A 22,604-nucleotide genomic window follows, 5' to 3' on the forward strand; every position below is an offset into this window, starting at 1 on the left:
TGGAACCAGGAAAATACATTGGCACCTGGAAGACAAAAATACATACTCGGGGCCCAAGCTGTTTTACTCAAGGCTAGCTCTCTACAACTTGAGCCAGAGCCCCATATCTAGCTTTTTTGAAGTTTATTGGAAATAACAGTCCCATAGACTTTTCTGCCAGGGCTGGCCTCAAACCTCAGATCTCAGTCTCTTGAGTTGAGTTGCTATTACAGGCCTGAGCCACTAGCACCCAGCGAAGAAATTTTTTTTTTTTTTAAATTATAAGGTGATATACAGAAAGTTACAGTTGAATAAGTCAGGCATGAAAAATATGCTTTTTTTTTTGTCGGTCGTGGGGCTTGAACTCTGGGCCTGAGCGCTGTCCCTCAGCTCTTCAACTCAAGGCTAGTGCTCTACCACTTGAGCTACAATGCCACTTTCGGTTTTCTGGTGGTTTATTGGAGATAAGAATTTCACGGACTTTCCTGCCCGGGCTGGCTTTGAACTGCGATCCTCAGCTCTCAGCCTCCTGAGTAGCTAGGAATATAGGCATGAGCCACCGGCGCCCGGCTATTAATAATCATTGATCATTTTCATATGCCAGATTTCTCTCTTTTTTTCTTTTTGTCAGTCATGGGGCTTGAACTCTCTGGGCCTGAGCGCTGTCCTTCAGCTCTTCAACTCAAGGTGAGTGCTCTACCACTTGAGCTACAGCGCCACTTCTGGAAAAATATTCTTAAACAACGATTTAAAAAACTAAATTTAGCCGGGCGCTGGAAAACCGGAAGTGGTGCTGTGGCTCAAGCAGTAGAGCGCTCGCCTTGAGCTGAAAAGCTGAGGGACAGCGTTCAGACCCAGAGTTCAAGCTCCATGACCGACAAAAAAAAAAAAAAAAGCTAAACTTTTTGGACCACTAATCTACTATTGCTTTAATGCAAAAGTATTCACTATTTGATCTAACTTTTACATAAGCAAGGGCAAAAAGAGACTAACTTTTGTAGACTTTGAGTAACTTGTTTAATAGGAAGTTAAAATTACTTCCAAAACATCCACTTTTGAATTACTACTGCCAATTAATCTTTGGGACAAAATTAAAATGCTAATAGATTTTCACATTTCACATAGAGGGGCTGGGAAGGTGGCTCAGTGGTAGAGCACTTGCCTTGCATGCCAGAGGCCCTGGGTTCGATTCCTCAGCACCACATAAGCAAAAAGAAAAAAGCCGGAAGTGGCGCTGTGGCTCAAGTGGTAGAGCGCTAGCCTTGAGCTGAAGAGCTGAGGGACAGCGCCCAGGCCCAGAGTTCAGGCCCCATGACTGGACCCAAAAAACAAACAAACAAACACACATTTCACATAAATTAGCACATTTGTGTGCTACACAATTTTTATATCAGTAAAAATTCCTAGGAAGCATTAGAATAAAAAAAAACAGATCAATATACCATAAAACTTGCAATGTGTTTGAGTTAACCCTGTTTGATCTATTTATCCATCTATACATACACTGCTCCTGTCTTTTCTCCCTTCAAAGTATATAACAGAAACAAATAGCTCAGAGAGTAAGCTATTTCATCTAAGTGAAATAGTGTACAGCAAAAAACAAGACACTAGCTTATATAACAAATATCTAATCATTTCTAAGAAGTAAATTGAAATTGCTGAGCCAGTCAACCATTTCTTTACACTTAGACAAGTCCTAATTGCCAAATAAGTAAAATCAAAGAGCTCAACTCAAAACAGCTGTATTGAGGCTATATTTAGATTTTTACTTTTAGGATCCTATTTAAGAACCCTCATGAAAAGCCAGCATTTTCAAACTGAGCAATAAGATCATCTGTCCCTCAGGATTTGGTAAAGATACAGAAAACTCAAACCCTGCTTTCAAGTTTATTGATTCATTAGTACTGGGTTGGGGGCCTGGAATCTACAATTACAGTGAATTTCGCAGGTGATAATAATACAAGGCATCTATAGAACAAATCTACTTAAACTCTCATAGCTGACATGAGCTAAAACCTGCAGATCAATGTGGTAGAAAAAAATAAGTACTTGCTAAAATAAGAGTTCAATTACTGTCAGAGACACAGATAGGAGACTGACTGGTATTTCCTAATAGAGAAATTGAAGGGATTCAAAGATAATGTTCTTTGTGTGGCAAATTAGTCAGAAGTTAGGTTAAAAGAGGCTCCAAATAGGAGGGAACATAGAAGAAACAAAAAGATGCATATTTCAAATAATTCCAAATGTTCATGACAGAAAAAAAAAAAAGACTGTGAACTAGGGAAGGCTGCACTATTTTCATATTATATTTTAGTTTTCACAAGAAACAAAAGCAAAAAAGGGTGGCTCTTAGACCTGAGGCTATGATGAGACTGGAGGGTATGGCTAAACACTATCATATCCCAAATACTAATCAATTTTCTCAGTGGTTGACTGCTTACCTAGCATACATGAGGCCCTATGTTAAAGTTCCAACAATCTCTCCACACTCCCCCCACAACACAAATTTTGCTTCTTACATTATCATAGAGACATGCCTAATTCTATAAAGCAAAAAAACTGATTGTATTGGCAAAGGATTTCAAAAATAGTTTAAAAGAGCTGGGCCCAGCCACAAAAAATACTCTGGAGATAACTGAGGCACCAAATAACATTACCTGATACTACATTGCTGTTAATTTTCTTCAGTGTGATAGCAGTATTGCACTTATACAAAATGCTAACAATTATATAATCTGCACGGTTGATAAATGCATGGTCAGTATATTGGTCTTGCAATTTATGTGAAAATTCTAACACAATTTCTTTTGGAGAGGTGTGCAGGTAGGTACTCACGAGCATTCCTCAAAGACTTTGACTCTTTCACAGCCCTCAGGAGGTTCCCTTTTGAACATGTAACTGTTGTTAGGTTTTGGTGAGGTTGCATATTTGGGCAAAGGAGAATTGTTCCCATTCTCTGCAAGAAAATGACACACTATATTACTAAGAAATACATCTTAGTAAAATGCATACTGTGTTTAACACTCTTGGCTACTTTAAGGCAGAAAGTATTCATCATCACCATAATATGTAGCACAATTCCTGATTTTAAAAAAAGATAAGTGTTAAATGCATAAATAAATAGATTATTTCTTTTTATTTAAAATTATCAGTCTAGACCTACACTACTTCATCCTCAGTTACAACACTGTTCTAACTGGTTGTTTTATTTCTATTCTATACTCTTAATACTATTTCCATTTTTTCCCATCACAAATATCTGAAATAGATTTTTTATTGCTTGCCTGGACCTGTCCTTCACAATTTCTTAATTTGATCACTCTGTTCCCAGTAGTCCCAACGGATATTGTATGCCAAATACTTCCTTTTGCCTATGAGTTTCTCATTATAAGGAGAATAAGTTCTACTCATTTTCCCAGAACATCCTGCAAAGTCTACATCAAAGTTTTAAAAATCTTTACAAATTACTCTAGTTAATTAAAAATATTATTGGTTCTGTTTAACTTAAATTCTTAGTATATTACAGGACTGTTCCACATTTTCAATCTGTGTTAACTAAACCATAAATTCCTGTTGACAGTAGTGCTGTGGCCTCCTTTTCTTTCTTCCCTTTCTCCTCCTTTTGCCTTTTCCTTCCCCACTCCTCTGCCCTCCCTTCTCCTTTTCTGTGCCCTTTCCACTTCCCTTAATCCTCCTCTTCTCATTTTCCTCCACCTTTCCTTTCTACTCTTTTCCCCCTTTTCTCTCCCTGTCCTACTCACTCTTCCCTGATTCCCTCCCTCCCTCTCTACCTTTCTCCTTCTCTCCTCCCCCCCCTGCAGTAATGGGGATTTAACCCAGTGTTACTGCTCCAACATGTAAGCTCCGGCTCTAGACCCTTTTGTTGTTTTTGAGATAAAGTTTTGATTTTGATAAATTTGAGGCCAGCTTTTCTCATGAAAGAAACTCGTAAGTTGGGTGCTGGTGGCTCACACCTGTAATCCTAGCTACTCAGGAGGCTGAGGTCTGAGGATCAGGGTTCAAAGCCAACCTGAGCAGAAAAGTCCCTGTAAGACTCTTATCTCCAATTAATCACTCAAAAACAGGACGTGGCACTGTGGCTCAAAAGTAGTAGAGCACTAGTCTTCAGCACAAGAGGCTCAGGGACAATGCCTAGACCCTGAGTTCAAGCCCCACAAAAAAAAAAAATCATAAAAGTCAACCAATCATTAGTTTTCTAAAATCAAATTTAACAAGGATGAAAAAATATATGGAATTTTTACCTGTAAAAGCAAAAGTATGAAAATTCAAGGGGTAGATCTTACTAGTCATGTTCTACCTGACCTAACACAAAAAGGTCCAAATAGCAAGTTCAAACTGTCCATAATTTAATGTGACTTCAGTAAATCTTCTGTCTTCTGTACTTGTTAGATTCAATGATTAGGTAGCTGGTCAAACTAACGTAGCATTTAACACAATATATAGGATGTTCTAAATAAGTAACTACTAGGAGGTTCTAAATAAATAACTACTGAGCTGTAGAATTTATAAATGCTCTACTGTTGAGTATGTATATTAGCAGATTAGGGTAACAAAATATTGACCTGATTACAAGTTTTTAAAAAAAGGATCAAATTTGTTTAAAAGGTAGAATACTTAATATTCAGATTGCTTTCTCCTTCTGGTTATTTTTATGACATATAGCATACTCCACCCTTTACTCCAGGCTTGATTTGCACATTCATCTTGCTATGTAAACCAGTTTAATTTTGCTGGAAAAAGTATTAAAAAAACTAAATTGAATGTTTTATATTTAGTTAGAAAGTATCAAGGTAGGCAATAGAGAGCAATGAGCTTTACAGGAAAAATGTTTATCATGAACAAGAAAGTTGCATTACTAAATGCCCCAAATAAAAAAAATACCAACAAAATTCCATAAATTCACCAAACTTGTCTGAGCACTACAACAAGACTATTTTGTGGTATAATTTTTTTTAACCTATGCTTTGATGCCATTACTCTGGTAGCCTGGGTACACATAGTGTGTGTCGTCCTAGAAAATGAACAGAATGAATAATAAAACATATGGAATTCAGTTATTATCCAGTGACAATTTCCTCTAGCCTTACTATACCTTTATCCCTGGGATCAACAAGCAGGTCATCAGCTGAACAAGGACTCTCCTCGCTGCCTTCATTGGAGATGGTGAGGAAGGATGTGGGGGACACAGACTGAGAGCGGCTGCTATTGTTGCTTCCCCTGTCTGCCCCACCAGGGGTCTGTGTGTCAATGCTTCGTGTGCTGCTACTTCTCTGTGCAAGGGGGGGAGGTGCACGATGGCCATCTGGAATATCTTGTGGCTGTTATAAAATTTTTAAAGTATAAATGTATTTAGCATTGATTTTGAAATTCACCAGCTATGCACCTTTTGTCTGTAGTGTCAGAAACTCACAAATTCTAAGCCAGGCATGGTGGTGAATGCCTGTAATTTCAGCACTCGGAAGGCAGGAAGATTTTGAGTTGAGGCCAGTCTATGTTCAAGGCCAAACTGTATTGCACATAACAGAACCCTGTCTATTATTTTAAAATTTTTAACTTTAATTGTTATTATAAAGGTGATGTACAGAGAGGTTACAGTTTCATTAGTCAGGTAATGAGTACATTTCTTTTGGATTCTCCTGCACTTTTTCCCTCCCATCCCCACCCACAAATTGTATATTTCATTTTCAGCAGTGTCTAGTGAGTTTCACTGCTGCATTTCAGAACCCTGTCTTTAAAAAAAAAACCAACAACCCTCCTCCTTTTCAGTCCTTTATGTGGCTTATTCTGACACCCTACCTAATCTAACAGCCCCACCCAAAATCCTAGGTGAAGAATTTATCTTCCTAGAATCTCATACATATGGGTAGTCCATGCTTGTTGAATAAATGAACTGTTGAATTATTTATCATACATAATTATAAATGTTATTTTAAAAATTATAAAGAATAATCATGGTAAAGGAGGAAAACTCTTAGGTATACTATATTGCATATGGATAAAGGAAAATGTTATCCAAAGATTATCTAGTGTTAATATTAATAATTAACTACTTGATAATAGGCTCCTGCTTTCTTTTTCTTCCTGCTGATTCCCTCTAAAAGTTTCTTTTCAAAGAAACCTTTGAGAAAGAGAGAGAGTAGTAGTGCTAATTATAAGAGGAAATCAAGGAGATGCTCAGAGGAAGGCTTGTATGGCTCACTTAACAGGCAAACCAGCTTGTGGTACACCTTTGATTCACTTAACTTTAATCCTACCTCATATCATGCAGAATGGAAGGAAAGTATGGGAAGTTTGTTTTCTTTTTTTTTGTTGGTCATGGGGCTTGAACTCTGGGCCTGGGCGCTGTCCCTCAGCTCTTCAGCTCAAGGCGAGCGCTCTACCACTTGAGCTACAGCGCCACTTCCGGTTTTCTAGTGGTTTATTGGAGATAGGAGTCTCACGGTCTTTCCTGCCCGCGCTGGCTTTGAACCGCGATTCTCAGATCTCAGCCTCCTGAGTAGCTAGGATTACAGGTGTGAGCCACCGGCGCCCGGCTCTTTTTTTTTTTATTTTTAGATGTCAAACTATGTTCTCTAAGTTATGCTCAAATTGAGATCCTCTCCCAAGTAGATGAGATAATAGGCATAGGCCACCACAGCCACCTGTTTATCTTATGGGAGCAATCTTAAAACATCAGTCAAGTATTACTTTAAACTTTCTAATTACTCACTCACCAAAGAATAGAGGCTTAAGTAAACATCCTCTGTGATACAGTTTTTAAATCTAAGTAGTAATTTTTCTGTTTTATATGTAACTACTCTTATATGTACAGTATCTCCTTCACCAAAAAGTAGAGGCTTTGGTAAATATCCTCTGTGATATGGTTTTTAAATCTAAGTAATAATTTTTCTTCATACGTCTTATACATAAATATTCTTATATGATCTTAGATGTAAGACTATTTCTTTGTTTTTGTGATACTGAGGTTTGAACTCAATTTTGAGCTTGATGGCAGGTGCTGTCACTTAAGCAGGTCCCTGGACCTAGTTGTAGATCATTTCATTTTTTGGTGGCTCTAAGGTTTGAACTCAGGCTTTATGCTTGCCAGAGAAGTATTCTACCATTTGAGCCACACCTCCAGCTCAATTTTGCTTCAGTTGTTTTTCAGGTAGGGTCTTCCTTTTTTTTTTTCCCCAACATCATTCAGGCATATTCTGCTACAATTCACTTACTGATTGAGATGGGGGGGGGGGGTCTCAACTTTTTGTCCAGACTGGCCTGGAACAGTGATATTCCTCCACCTGACAAATAGCTAGTATTACAGGTGTGAGCCACCATGCCTGGCTATATCATTTCTAACTGTACTTCATGGACATATAACCTAGCATATCAACTAAATCTAAACAGTAACAAACAAACTACAGGAAACATGCAGAATCATGTTTAGAAAGTATCTGATGTCCTAAAATCTTTCTTAGTAAGCTAAACTTTTGTTATATAGAATTACAGCAAATGAGAACATAGTACCTGTCTAGTTTATAAACACAGATAAACAAAAGTTTCCAAATTTAAAGTTAGATCAGTTGCTTCGGTGAAATATAAAAAATTTTCCAGTTGCCAACATCCAAATTTTTCAAGAGATAATTTTTTTTCTAAATAAGTAGCAAGAAATTAAGTAAATACAAAAAAATGGTTAATTTTTAAAGTAATTAGAAGAGTTCATGTGTATGGTTGATTTGAAATACTAATTACTATTGGGCTCTGGTGACTCATGCCTATATCCTAGCTACTCAGGAGGCTGAGATCTGAGGATCACAGTTCAAAGCCAGCTGGGGTAGGAAAGTCTGTGAGACTTAACCACCAAAAACCAGAAGTATAACATGGCTCAAAGTGGTAAGAGTGCTAGCCTTGAGCAAAAGAGCTCAGGGACAGCGCCCAGCCCTCTGAGTTCAAACCACATGACAAAAAAGAAAAGAAAGGAGGGAGGGAGGGAGGGAGGGAGGGAGGGAGGGAGGGAGGAAGGAAGGAAGGAAGGAAGGAAGGAAGGAAGGAAGGCAGGAAGGCAGGAAGGCAGGCAGGCAGAAGGGAGGGGAGGGGAGGGGAGGGGAGGGGAGGGGAGGGGAGGAGAGGAGAGGAGAGGAGAGGAGAGGAGAGGAGAGGAGAGGAGAGGAGAGGAGAGGAGAGTCGAGTCCCACCAAATTACTTACTATAAGTTGCTCTTCCTTTTCCCCAGTCTCTTTAATTATTATTTCAATCTCCTGATTCAGTCCTTCTACACTATTCCGGAAACGAGAACCTGTTGATTTGGTGATGGGAATTACTGGAACAAGTGTACTCTTTGGAACAGGAGCCTTAAGAAAATAAGGTGGAAAGGAGAAAAAAAGAGGGTTTTATTTTTTTTCCACCCCCACCCCTCCCCCAAAAGAGGATTTTAATAGTATGTTTTACTTCACTAAATTGAAGCTCACTACAAGTTAATGTAAATAACTCAAAAATCTATCAAATGAAGTTTAAAAAATTTTAAATGGATATTGTTAAATCTATACCACAGCAAAGATTAAGAATAAATCCTACATTTGGTGTTTGGTCACACATTTCACGCAGTGAGGAAGAATTTTGCTAGTCTATTTGGCATTACACAAATTTGGCATTACACAAATTCTCACTGTATTCTTTGTACCAATAGTTTCTCTGTACTCCCAAGGATTTATCTTAAGGAAGCATTTATATATCTATATCTATATCTATGTACAAGTATGAAACTGTTCACATGCCTTTTTTTCTTTTTTCTTTTTGATGTCAGTCCTGGGGCTAGGAATCAGGGCCTGGGTACTGTCCCTGAGCTCCTTTTGCTCAAGACTAGCACTCTACCACTGAGCCACAGCTCCACCTCTGGCTTCATAACAGTATGTTTTGTTTTGGTTTTTTTATCAGTCCTAGGGCTTGAACTCTGGGCCTGGGTGCTGTCCCTCAGCTCTTCAGCTCAAGGTGAGTGCTCCACCACTTGAGCCACAGCACCACTTAAGAGTTTTCTGGTGGTAGTTGGAGATAAGAGTCTCATGAACTTTCCTGCTCAGGCTGGCTTTGAACCTCAATCTTCAGATCTCAGCCTCCTGAGTAGCTAGGATTACAGGTGTGAGCCATCGGCACCCGGCATGCGTTCATTTCTTTTTGGACAATGTCATCCCTAGCTCTCCCAGTTTTTCCCTCCCATCCCTACCCACAAGTTGCATAGTTCATTTTCAAAATATCTAATGAGTACCACTACTGCATTTGTCTATGCTTTGTCCCTCCATTTCTGTAACTTTTTCCTTCTTTTTAAAATTGCTATTATAAAGGTAATGTACAAAGGGGTTGAGTAAATGTAAGTAGTGTAAACAGTATATTTCCTTTATGGACAATGTCATCCCTTCCCTCACTCTCTCCCAGATTTTCCTCCCATACCCACCTACAAGTTGTATAGTTCATTTTCAGGTTATGAGTACAATGCTTCTTAAACAATGTCACCTCTTCCATGTTCTACCCCACTGTTACACTTTTAAAATATTTGCTTTTCATATGGACTTTAGTACCAACTTATCTAATGCCACAATAAAGTTTGTTGAAATAGGTATTTTTATTGGCCTGGTATTAAGTTTGTAAATTAAATTGGAAGTACTAGTGAATGAATACATTCTACTCAAGCGTTGGAAATTACTTTTAAGTTTACATTATATTTTCTAAAATGTACCTAATTTTCATATGTTCTGAAATTCTTACTAATTTCATTCTTAAGTATTTAATTTTTGTTGTGCTGTTATAAAGTAAGCCTTTCAATCATTATGTTGTCTAACTGGTCACCATTTGTATATATGAAATATGCCAATGCTTATAAGTTAAATGTTATAGGCGATAATCTTATAGAAATCTTAGTTTTATTGACTCCTGAGATTTCTGCAGGTATTGCATTTAATTACCTGAAAGAGGTTTTTTTTTTATTTCTGCATTACCAGTTCTAATGACTTCTTTTTTCTAACTGCATTGGCTGATATTGTGAGTCACTAGTACAATCAATACCTTATTTATGATCTTAGATCTCTACGAAATAACACTGGCTCTAAAGTTAAGGGATATGTTTGTATATAAACATTTTTAAAGAAAGTATTCCTTAATTCTATGAACATGAGTATTTTTTTTCTCCCCACCTTAATATCCCAAGGATCAAACCTACAGCCTTGGCAAGCATGGCAGCTCATACCTACCTACAATCCAACCATTTGGGCGGAAGATCAGGTTCAAGACCAGCCTGTGCGAAAGTTTAGCAAGACCCCAAATCAACAAATAAGCTGGGCACAGGACCCAGACAAAGCAAAATTCTAACTGAAAAAATAACAAACACAATAAAAGGCTTGGAGCATGGCACAAGTGCTCTGCCACTGAACTGTATCTCCAACACTGCTGAGTATTTTTTTTCTTTTGGTTGGTCATGGGGCTTAGGCACTGTCTCTGGGCTTTTTTTGCTCAAGGCTAGCTAGCCACTTGCAGTTTTTAGTGGTTCAGGGGTGGTTAGGAGTCTCAGAACTTTCCTGCCCAGGCTGGCTTCAAACCATGTAGTATTATTACAGGCATAAGCCACCAGCACCTGGCACTGTTGAGTATTTTTAAATAAATAAATTTCCCAGAGGCTATATTCTTTTTTCTTCAGTTTAGATATTCAAATGTACTTGGCTAGAGATCTACCATTGTGGGGTCTCCAGTACAGCACTTTGCTACTTGATTGGAAATGGAGTCTCTTGGATTTTCTGTTCAGACTGGTTAGAACGATGATCCTCTGATTTCAGCCTTCTAAGTAGCTAGGATTACAAGTGTAAGCCACTGGCAACAGGCTAATATGGGAAACATTTAATGTAGATATAGCAGCCAAATATCTTCCAAGGCCATTATGGCAGACCTGGTAATAACCAGATGAGACAAGAAAAGGAAAGTAAACAATAAATGCTACTTCCTTCATCTAATTTTTTTCTTTTTGCCTGTCTTGAATTCTGGGCTTTTGTGCTCAAGGCTAATGATCTAGCATTTAAATTCTACCATGTCCAGCTTTTTTTTTTTTTTTTTTTGTTGGTCGTGGGGCTTGAACTCTGGGCCTGGGCGCTGTCCCTCAGCTCTTCAGCTCAAGGCGAGCGCTCTACCACTTGAGCCACAGCGCCACTTCCACGTCCAGCTTTCTGTAGTTAATTGGATATATATAAGAGTCTCATGGACTTTTCTGCCCCAGCTGGCTTCAAACCACAGTCCTCAGATCTCAGTCTCCTGAGCAGCTAGGATTATAGACATGAGCCACAGGCACCCGGCTATATTTACCTATTTTTACTTGAGTGAAGTAATATATCAGAGAGTCACTAAGACTGGCTACTTCCCATTGGTTTTTTACATCCCCAAGGATGGTCACCATTAGGATTTTCACCTATTCTCATCATCTCTTTTCCTCTTCATCAGAAGTAAAATTATAAACTATAATCAAACCAAGGCTATTAAGCCCTTCAGATATGGTATTACTATTTCAAGGATAAAGTAGTGGGATAATGAAGCTAACACTCAATTTTAGTTTCTGATAAGTCGTGGAAAAAGAAAAATCTTTCTGAGTAGAAGGAATAAAAAATATATCATCTCACCTGTGGCTAGACCCTTCCTCTGTCAGAAAATAATGAGGCGACAGGGAAGTGGAGTAGAATGAGAAGTTCTCAGTACTTTATTAGTACATATACTACAAATAGAATTTTTATTTTTTCCCATTGTCAGTACTCAGTTCTCTTATTTATTTATTTATTTTTTGAGGTTGGGGTTCGGTCGTGGGGCCTGAACTCTGGGCCTGGGCGCTGTCCCTCAGCTCTTCAGCTCAAGGCTAGTGCTCTACCACTTGAGCCACAGCACCACTTCTGGCTTTTTTTCTTTTTTCTTTTGTGGTGCTGGGGAATCAAATCCAGGGCCTCATGCATGCAAGGCAAGTGCTCTACCACTGAGCCACCTTCCCAGCCAACAGTACTCAGTTCTAAACCTAATTTCCTCTTATAATTGTCACACAACAAAAATAGCTTGCATCAGATGGTATTTTCAGGCTAATTTCAGATATGAATTTATCACCTAACAAAATATAAGGGAAAAATAATATACTAAGACTTTTATAAACTGCTGACCTTGGATTTTAGGACCATAAAGATATATTAATGTCAAGCAAGCTTGGGCATAAGAGTCTGCAAGATTTTATGTCAGTGGAAGAGGCTATGCATGATGGAATGTGCCTGTCAGCCCAGCTAAGACAAAAAGCCTAAAACAGGATGACTTCAATCCAGGTGCCAGGAAGCGAGGCTCAGCAGTAGAGTGCTGTAGCAATAGACTGCCTAACAAGCATGAAGCCTGGAATACAAACCCCAGTATAAGGGAATGGAGCAAGTACATTAATAAGCTTCTGATAGTACAGAAAGCTTAAGTGCATTCTGGCTGTCATGTTGAGAAAGGCACATACACAGGAACCTGCTATTGTTGTAACTTAACCACACATATCTGCTTTGCTGATTTATCCACTGCATTTCAAGGAGCTAAAAGAACTTATAGCCTACACAATTTGGTAAGAAATTGTTTTTTTTTTTCCAGATATAATCTACATAGTAGCAATTATTTATGTTTAATTGTTTAAATGAAAAGAAGGACAAAGGAAAAAAGAAAGGAAAAAAGTAAATAAGCCTATTTCTTTAAGGCTGACACATCATTGTAGGTAAGTGAAGAAACTATAATTTATTTAACTAGCAATGATTCGAAGAAAAATAATACACCAAGTCTGCCTGGGAAAGATCCCAGGAAAGATTTCTTCCAACATACTGTTGTTTTTCTTCAGAAACTGATTTCACTCCTTATATAAATAAAACTATATTCTAAAATATCTGAAAAGAAGAAAAATCATTAACTTTGACTTTCATACTTCATTCCAAAGGCCTCAGGAATAGTGCACAGGCCCTGAGTTCAAGCCCCGTGACCAACTAAAAAAACACACAAAAACAAAACTTTAGAGCTATAACTTCAGAAACATCAAGAACAAGTACCTCCTATTTTCCTAGCTTTTATTTTTTCCTCAAAGTAGTTTCCAACCCATTAAGATTTCTAGTTAGGTGGACCAACATTTCAAAAATTTATTATTCATTGACATTTTCCATGTATGTATCTATGTAACTATCTATCTATCTATCTTACATTCTGTGTAAGAAAAAAAAATAAGAATCAAGGGCTGAGGATGTAGCTCAATGGTCAATACTTGCCTAGCATGTGCGAGGCAATGGGTTTGGTTACCAGCACTGCTTAAAAAAAAGGCCTACAAAAACAAAACTGTTTTGTGTTTTTCTCAGAAGAATCAAGAGAAGGGGTGACCAAAGTAAACCTCCCAAAATCAATATACATTTTAACTGACATGTCTGTTTCACATTGTTTCAAAATATGGGAATGAAGACTGCAGTATTACACAGAGTCAGGACAGATAGGAAAAACACCTACAGGAGCAGAGTTAGTGGAGTATGAGAAAGAACCAGAAAAGGTTTGAAGGATAAAGATCTACCTCAAGAGGTTGGGTGTGGTAGTACACGTCTACAATCATAGCTACTCAGGATGTTGAAGTACATAGATCAGAGGTTTAAGGCCAGCTGGACAAAGTTAGTATGTGAGCCTATAGATATGAAAAGCAAACTAAAAGCAAAAGGACTGGGGGCATGGTTCAAGTTGTGGAGTTCTTTCCTAGCAAATGCAAGGCTGAGTTCAATCTTTAAGACCATTAAAAAAATTTTTTTAAAGGAAAGTGGAGGAAAAGGGAGGGGAGGAGAGGAAGGGGAGGGAAGAGGGGGAAAAACTGATCTTAATACACAAATAGGATGGAAAAAGGTCTGTTCTTCAACAGAGTTCCATGAGAAAAATAAGCCAGAAAGCCTAATGCAACCAAAGGGAGGTAAAAATTTATGTTTAGAATGGTAGAAACAATAAATACAGAAAACACTTAGAAAACAGCTTTACTATTTTAAGGGCTTCTGATTCCAGACTTCCCAGTGGTCTTGATTTTTCCTATCCTGTCACCATTATTAATTTGTCTTTCAGCAATCACTATTACTTCAGCTCTACTAAGTTGCAGCTGTATTCTGTAGTAAACATCACAAGCAGAAGTACTTACTCTCTTGATTTCTAAATGGCCAAACCTTTAAAAAAAAAAATAGCAATCACGTCCTGGACTGACAAAGAGTCTAGTGCAAAGTTGCAGTTTTTATTCTAAGGTACAATTCACCTCTCACTTCTCAGAGAAAGTAGGTTTTTTCTCTTCTATTTTACTGACTCTTGTGCTCAAATCCTTTTAGCCCTCACACTTACAGTGTTCTCAGCCCAGACAAAGAAATAAGACAATTCTATGGATAAGCTTTTTTTCCTGAGGTTGTAGCAACAGCTAGAAAACATCTGCCTGATTTTAAAATTCTCACCTCAAAATTAGTTTATGTGGCTGAGATGATCTCCCAGCTTTTCTGTTATGAATATCTGATACTAGTCCTCAGTCAAACAATTCTGAAATGTGTTATTTTCTAAAGAAACTTAAAAAAAAAAAACTATTAGAAAAGCTGAGCACTGGTGGCTCATGCCTGTAATCCTAGCTACTCAGGAGGTTGAGATCTGAGGATCATGGCCTGGGCAGAAGTCTGAGACTGTTATCTCCAATTAACCAGCAGAAAACCAAAAATGGTACTGTGGCTTAAAGGAGTAAAGTATTAGCCTTGAGCAAAAGAGCTGGGGTCAGCACCCAGGCCTCAAGTTAAGCCCCATGACTAACTAACAAAAACAAAAACAAAAAACAGCAACAAAAAACTCTATTACAAAATATAACCTTTTAAGCATCTGAAGGCTTTGTCATTTTTGGAACTTTGACCATGCTTATTTTTCCTAACCAACTGCTCCTCTTGAATTTCCAGGGAAAGAGCCATGCAAAAAAATTAATGAGAATTCTTCTCTAACTGTGACCTTTTAATTTTTAAGTAGTTGCTGTAAACTGTCAGACTATCATAAGAACAACACTGTCTTTTAATTGTTATGAGTTTTCTAGTAAAAACAATCTTGAAGTCCAACGATCTACTATTGCTTTCTTTTGGTTTTTGTTGTTCTGTTTTGATGATACTGGAGTGAACTCAGGGCCTTGTGCTTTCTAGGCAGGCACTCTAAAACTTGAGCAATGTCCCAAGTCTGTTTTACCCACACTAGCCTCCACCATGCACCTGCCACAAAGCTAGGATAAGAGAAATGGACCCTGGGCTGGGAAGGTGGCTCAGAGGTAGAGCGCTTGCCTTGCATGCATGAGGCCCTGGGTTCGATTCCTCAGCACCACAGAAGCAGAAAAAAAAAGCCGGAAGTGGCACTGTGGCTCAAGTGGTAGAGTGCTAGCCTTGAGCTGAAGAGCTGAGGGACAGAGCCCAGGCCCAGAGTTCAGGCCCCATGACCGGACCCCAGAAAAAAACAAAACAAAACAAAAAAGAGAAATGGACCCCACATCCAATTTTTGTGATGAGCAGGGGGTTTCACTAAGTTTTGGCTGTGCTGAATCCAAAATAGGATCCTCAGATCTCTACCTCACAGTAGCTACGATTAAGACATGAACCATCCACACTTTCTTCGGTTTTTGATATAAAATCTATGAAACCACTTCCTATACCAATGTCACTTTTATTTACTTATTTATCTATTTCCAGCAGTCGAGTTTGAACACAGAGCCACATGCTCTTGCTTTTATCTTTTTCCAATCCAGGCTAGTACTCTACCACTTGTGGCACACCTCCATTTCCAGCTTTTTGCTAGTTAATTGAAGATAAAAGTCTCTTAGATAAAAGATAAAATTGAAGATAAAAGTCTGCTTAGAATGGTTTCAAACTGGATTCTCAGATCTCAGCTTCTTAGTAGCTAGGATTACAGGCAAGAACCAGTGGTGCCCAGCTTAGTCTAAGATCTTACATTTAGGTCATTGATCCACTTTGAGTTGCCCTTTTACACAGTATGAAGGTAGATGTATTTTAAGAATCATATTTCAAAGACTAGGACTGGCCTCATCCTTTAGTCTTATCTTTCCACCATTCCAATATCTGATCAACCATCAGCTATCATAAAGTGTAAAGTCTCAAAACCTGAGGTCAGAATGTATGCTAGTATCCTAGCTCTGTTTTGTATGACTGAAAAAAAGTCCTTCTCAGTTTCCTAGTATGTAAAATGGAAATAACAATGCAAACCTTAAATATAGTACTAAAATGCCAGTAATACTCATAAGTATTAAATAGAGTGCTTGCCTCTCAACTTTAGTACTACCTTCCTCAGCTGAAGTAGTACAACAGAGTTCACTTTCAATGGAGTTCAACTTTGCAATTATTACCTTGTAAAATATCATGTTTATCTATTCTTACCAGTTTCAAGCTTCTGCTTAACTTGAGGTTATTATTATTTCTTACTTGGATTACTAATTCTAAACTTGTCTTCTTCTAATTACTCTGAACTCATAATGACTATTATAAAATGTGTCTCAGACCCTGTGTCAATTTCAGAAATAGTTTTCTGGTGTCTCAGGATGAAGTTCCAATGTATTTGCATGGTATTTATTTCTCTAACCAAGTCATTTATTACTACCCACAATGGAGGCCATGATTTCATTCACCTCTAGAAGACTAGTTGACTCTTCTATTTCAAGGATCAAGTAGACAGCATTTTCTCTGAGAAGTTTTTCTGGTTGGCCCCATCATCGGTTTAAGAGTAAATACTGTGGAATTGTACTATGAACCATTCTTATCATTACACAGTATCATAATTAACTACTTTCTTATATGTCTCTAATATTGGATTTGTTTGGGACATGAAAAATATTTCCTTGAAAACTTCCCTAATAAGAAGTACAGTAATCAGTCACAGAGTAGGTATTCAATAAATGTGCTCACACATGAGTGGCTTCAACAATACATTTGCATCATTTGTGGTACTTTAACTAAAAAGACAATCTATTTAAACAAAGCCATGCCAATAACTAAATATACGATTTTCATGTTTACACCCTGATAGTTTCAGTTGAACATAAATACCACTGAGCTAATTGTCATGATGTATATTTGCCTAATTTATAGTTGGCTGTTACTAAACAAAAAACAAATCAAGAAGTCAAGATGCTTCATGCATCAAGTGTACAAAATTCAAATCTGATAAAATTCATCTTTATCTTCTTCTATTTAACTTCTCTGCAAAGGGATATTTTTTTTAAGTAAGTATGAATTTCATGCAAATTTCACCAATTTCCATTGAGCAAACTTTGAAGGGAAAAAATTGTGAGTGCAGCTCAATGACAGAAAATTTGCCTAGCATTCTCAAGGCCTGGGTTCAATCCTTACCAGCAGGGTAGAAGGGGGGAAAAGATAATATTTTGGATATTTTTACTACTTTGCAACTGCCGATTTTTCTTTTTTTCTTTTTTCTTTGCCAGTCCTGGGGCTTGAACTCTGGGCCTGGGCACTGTCCCCAAGCTTCATTCTGCTCAAGGCTCTACAATTTTGAACCACAGCTCCACTTCCAGTTTTCTGGTGGTTAACTGCAGATAAGAGTCTCATAGACTTTCCTGTCCTGGCTGGCTTTGAACTGTGATACTCAGATCTCAGCCTCCTGAGTAGCTAGGATTATAGTCATGAGACACTGGCTGAATGATTAATTCTGAGTGTGTGTGTGTGTGTGTGTGTGTGTGTGTGTGTGACACTGGCTGAATGATTAATTCTGAGTGTGTGTGTGTGTGTGTGTGTGTGTGTGTGCACATGTGTACACCAGTATTTGAACTTGGCCCTGGGCATGGTCTTTTTTTTTCTCTCAAGACTGACTGATGTTCTACTATTTGAGCCATAAGCTCTACTTTCAGCTTTTTGGTAGTTAACTGGAGATAAATCTTATGAATTTTCCTGCCTGAGTTGCCTTTGAATCATGATCAAGATCTCAGCCTCCTGAATATCTACATTTACAAGCACAAGCAACTGGTGCTCATTATGTAGTCCAGGATGCTCCTGAGTTATCCCTAAAGGATAACTGGGATTTCCTAAAGGCTGAGATTACAGGCATGCGAGAGCATCACAATAGTTGCCTAATTGCTGATGCTAATAAAGAAAAATTTTTTAAATCACTTCAAGCTGGGAGTGGTGGCTGGTGCCTATAATCCTAGCTGTTCAAGAGGCAGAAATCAGGAGGATTCTGGTTCAAAGAAAGTCCAAGAGAAAAATGTTCTTGAGATTCCCATCTTAACCAAAAAGGCTGGGGTACTAGTGATACAGGCCTGTCCCAAAGCTACAAAGGAAGTATAAATAGGTCACAGTCCAGGCCACTCTGGGCAAAAAACACAAGACCCTATCTCAAAACAAGAGGCTTAGATGGCAGAATACCTGCCTAATAAGCTTCAGGCTTTAAATTCAATCTCTAGTACAGAAAACACACACACTTCAGAAGCTTAAACCTTACAACTCACCACACCAAGTTCAATCTTAACCCTAACTGTACTTGAAGTAAAAATATGGACTGGGATCAAAGAGTATTTTTTTAAGAAATAAATATAAATTATTTATGGATAAATTAGAGGAAGAAGATGGGAGAGTCACCTGTAAAAATATCTGGGTCTCAACCAGGTACCAGTGGCTCATGTTTGTAATCCTAGCTACTCAGGAGGCTGAGATCTGAGGACTGTGGTTCAAAGCCAGCCTAGGCAGGAAAGTCCCTGAGACTCTTATCTCCAATTAACTACCAGAAAAACAGAAGTGGCACTGTGGCTCCAAGTGGTAGAGCACAGCTTTGAGCTGAAGAGCTCAGGGACAGTGCCGAAGCCCAGAGTTCAAGCCTCACAACCGACCAAAACAAGAATGAATGGCTATACTTTAATAAAACCTTACTTTCAAAAACTGAAATTTGGGCTGGGCAGGTAGCTCAGTGGTAGAGTGCTTGCCTTGCATGCATAAGGCCCTGGGTTCAATTCCCTCAACACCACATAAGCAGAAAACAAAAAAGCCAGAAGTAGCACTGTGGTTCAAGTGGTAGAGTGCTAGCCTTGAGCTGAAGAGCTGAGGGACAGCGCCCAGGCCCAGAGTTCAGGCCCCACAACCGGACCCCCCAAAAAATATGGTTTAGAACATATGATTAGTTGGGCCTTAGAGGCTCACACCTGTAATCCTAGCTACTCAAGAGGCTAAGATCACAGGATCATGGTTCAATGATGCTAGTTCAGGGCAAGAAAGTCTGTGAGATTCTTATCTCCAATTAACCATCAAAAAGCTGGAAGTAGATCTGTGGCTCAAGTGGTAGGCTCAGGGACAGCACCCAGGCCCTGAGTTCAAGCCCCAGGATAAGCACACACACATAATACAAACAAAAATATATGATTAGATATGTCTCCTGGAAGTCCTACTTAAGGTCACTAAAAGAAAATATTATTTTGCCAACTATGTATGTTTTAGGAAGGCTGTGATTCAGTTTTTATTTTGTTTTGTTTTATGCTAGTATTACAGCTTGAACTAATGACCTCAAGTGCTTCTTTAGTTTTTTGCTCAAGACTGGTATGCTACCACTTGAACCGTATTTCTCCTCCTGGCTTTTTGCTGGTTTATTGGGGATAGAGTTTAAATGTACTTTTGGATGTTTTAGTTATAAACAATTACCTATTAATCAACTGGCTAAAAAAAAAAATCAAATTATTTTTCTGTATTTTTGTAGTAACTCAACACCTACCTGACACTGGTTAATAGCTGAATGGTTGCCATGGAATGGAGACTGTCTTTCTTTATCTCGATGATGACGACTGCTGTGCTTACTTCTCTGCAACTGCTGGCGTAATTTTGCAATCTAAAAAAAGGAAAAAACAAGTACACTGGAGTGTTTTCCACTAAAAAAAAAAAAAAAATATATATATATATATATATATATATATAATATATACTTGCTTAGTAAGAATAAAAACCAGCCTTAATAAATTTTAAACTGTATCACAAAATCCAATTCATTGTACATAATGTTTATACCTACAAGTGAACAAATACCTTCCTTTTAAAGAGAAACAAAACTACATCCCAACATTGTTCTTTGTCTTCAAGATCCCTAAGTACTAAACAAATGAAGTTTTAAAAGCACTTAGAATAAATTACAGCTCTCAGGAAGAATTAAAAAATAACAGTAATTATTCTCTTACTGCCTTTATGATAAGTCACTTTTTATTTCAACTTACATTTCTTTATTGAACATAGAACTTTCAACAACTTTAAAAACTAAGTATCTTAAAGTCAAGCCATGATATACATTCACATCTATAATCTTTAAATAACAAATACAATCCTAATGACCATCCCATTATTTTACCTTGACTAAATTTTATATCTGCATGTGTAAAATGTGAATATCACTACAGGCACAGAAAATGGTAATACTGGCATAAAGCCATAACCAACCTGGCTAAACTGTTACCAAATTTCAGTAACACTATCATATGCAAAAAAAAGTGAGTTTATTTTACCACTATAGTTTAAAAAATACAATATTTACATTGTATTGATAGGTATAGACTATCCTTTTTTTCTGAAAAACCTACATAATCAAGTACATTGCCTTATTCAAAATCAACAAAGTAACTTCTATCAAATCAAAAAAGTAACTTTTTCTCTAGGTTTCTCAAGTCTAAAAAAGAAAATGCAAATTGTTGAGAACCACAACTTTAATGAGCTAATAACTAACTAAATAAAAGGTCAAATTTCTACTTCCAAGCAACATTTTTCCTGACCTCTTTAAGTTGATCCGTACTGCCCCAGGATGCTGAGCGCTTGTGAGAGCCTTTCTTCTTTTCCAAGTATTCTTCAGCCCATGCACTCTCTGTCTATAATGGAAAAAAGAGGGAAGGTATATTAACAGAAAATATTTAAACACAGCCAGGCACTGGTGTCTAAGGCCTGTAATCCTAGCTACTCAAGAGGCTAAAATCTGAGGATCGTGGCCAGCCCAGCCAGATTCTTATCTCCAATTAACCACCAGAAGACTGAAGTGGCTCTGTAGCTTAAAGCAGTAGACCTCTAGCCTTGAGCAAAAGAGCTCAGGGACAGAGACCAGGCCCTGAGTTCAAGCCCCATGACCAACAACAACAACAAAACTCAGTAACAATGAATGCTACATATTTTCCCTATAAAAGACATTTCCATTACAGAAAAACTAGATACCAACACAGATTTAAAATATCACAAATTACTCAAATTTCTCCTAAAACCAGTTAAATATAATTAATATATTAGTATATTTCTTTCATTTCTATTACTAATAAAAATTATTTTCACAAATCTATATAGCATTTACCGACAAAAATAAACTACAGAGATGTTTGAGAGTAACAAGAACATTAGTTGTTCAATGTTCTTATTCTGTTCTGTGTTTTCTTAGTTTTTAGTGTTTTTTTCTTTCTGGGTGAATTCAAAGCCAGGGCACTGTACCTGAGCTCTTTCACTGAAGGTTAGCTCTGAGGCATAGAGCCACTTCCATCTGAGTTATTATCTAACACAACACATTAAGTTCTACAAGTTTTACCAAGAAGAAAACAATGAGAGTGGAGAGGTTAAATAAAATTGCCAGTTGTCTCAAGCCTAGGAATTATGAAAGCCAAGAAAGAAACTGACTCCAGAGCTCATAATCTTAATCTCTACACCCGTCTACTGTTGCTTTAAGAATATCTAAACAGCCGGGCGCTGGTGGCTCACGCCTGTAATCCTAGCTACTCAGGAGGCTGAGATCTGAGGATCGCGGTTCAAAGCCAGCCTGGGCAGGAAAGACCATGAGACTCCTATCTCCAATAAACCACCAGAAAACTGGAAGTGGCGCTGTAGCTCAAGTGGTAGAGCGCTCACCTTGAGCTGAAGAGCTGAGGGACAGCGCCCAGGCCCAGAGTTCAAGCCCCATGACAGACAAAAAAAAAAAAAAAAAAAAAAAGAATATCTAAACAGCCTCAAAATGTCTTTAGTAGCTACACCAAACCCAGAATGGAATAGTATAACAGAAACAAAAATAAATGAATTTTTAGCACATAATAAGTATGTTCACCCTCATCAATAACAAGAGTAAAACAAGTTTTGGGGCTGGGAGGAAGGTGGCTCAGTGGTAGAGCACTTGCCTTGCATGCCTGAGGCCCTGGGTTCGATTCCCCAGCACCACATAAGCAAAAAGAAAAAAGCCGGAAGTGGCACTATGGCTCAAGTGGTAGAGCGCTAGCCTTGAGCTGAAGAGCTGAGGGACAGCGCCCAGGCCCAGAGTTCAGGCCCCACGACCAGACCCCCCCCCCAAAAAAAAGAAGAGTAAAACAAGTTAAACATTAACAAGACTGATAATATAAATTCTTTTATAATAATATAATAATATAATAATATAATATAATATAATAATATAATATAATATATATAATATATATAATATATATAATATATATATAATATATATATATAATATATATATATAATATATATATAATATATATATAATATAATATAATATAATATAATAATAATAATAATTAAACTCTCCTACATTGCTGTGTGAGTGTACAGCCTTTATAG

General features: G+C 37.8%; 2 protein-coding genes across 2 annotated transcripts in view; one reads left to right on the plus strand and one right to left on the minus strand.

Moving 5' to 3' along the window:
• Ica1l (islet cell autoantigen 1 like) overlaps positions 1-10,200 on the plus strand; it is a 69,100-nt gene extending 58,900 nt beyond the window's left edge. The window contains exon 14 of the transcript XR_011371244.1: positions 10,178-10,200. The gene's annotated coding sequence lies outside the window, so the exon portion shown is untranslated. The remainder of the gene's footprint in view (positions 1-10,177) is intronic.
• Positions 1-22,604, minus strand: part of Fam117b (family with sequence similarity 117 member B) — a 62,434-nt gene that overhangs the window by 7,274 nt on the left and 32,556 nt on the right. The window contains exons 3-7 of the mRNA XM_070019334.1: positions 20,795-20,887; positions 19,753-19,866; positions 8,187-8,330; positions 5,093-5,318; positions 2,815-2,935 (exon numbers count right to left, since the gene is read on the minus strand). Coding sequence (XP_069875435.1) covers positions 2,815-2,935; positions 5,093-5,318; positions 8,187-8,330; positions 19,753-19,866; positions 20,795-20,887 — 698 coding nt within the window. The remainder of the gene's footprint in view (positions 1-2,814; positions 2,936-5,092; positions 5,319-8,186; positions 8,331-19,752; positions 19,867-20,794; positions 20,888-22,604) is intronic.

Source organism: Dipodomys merriami, unplaced genomic scaffold (assembly GCF_024711535.1).
Source record: "Dipodomys merriami isolate MVZ:Mamm:240054 unplaced genomic scaffold, mDipMer1.0.p SCAF_1, whole genome shotgun sequence".
In the NCBI taxonomy this organism is placed as follows: Eukaryota; Metazoa; Chordata; class Mammalia; order Rodentia; family Heteromyidae; genus Dipodomys; species Dipodomys merriami.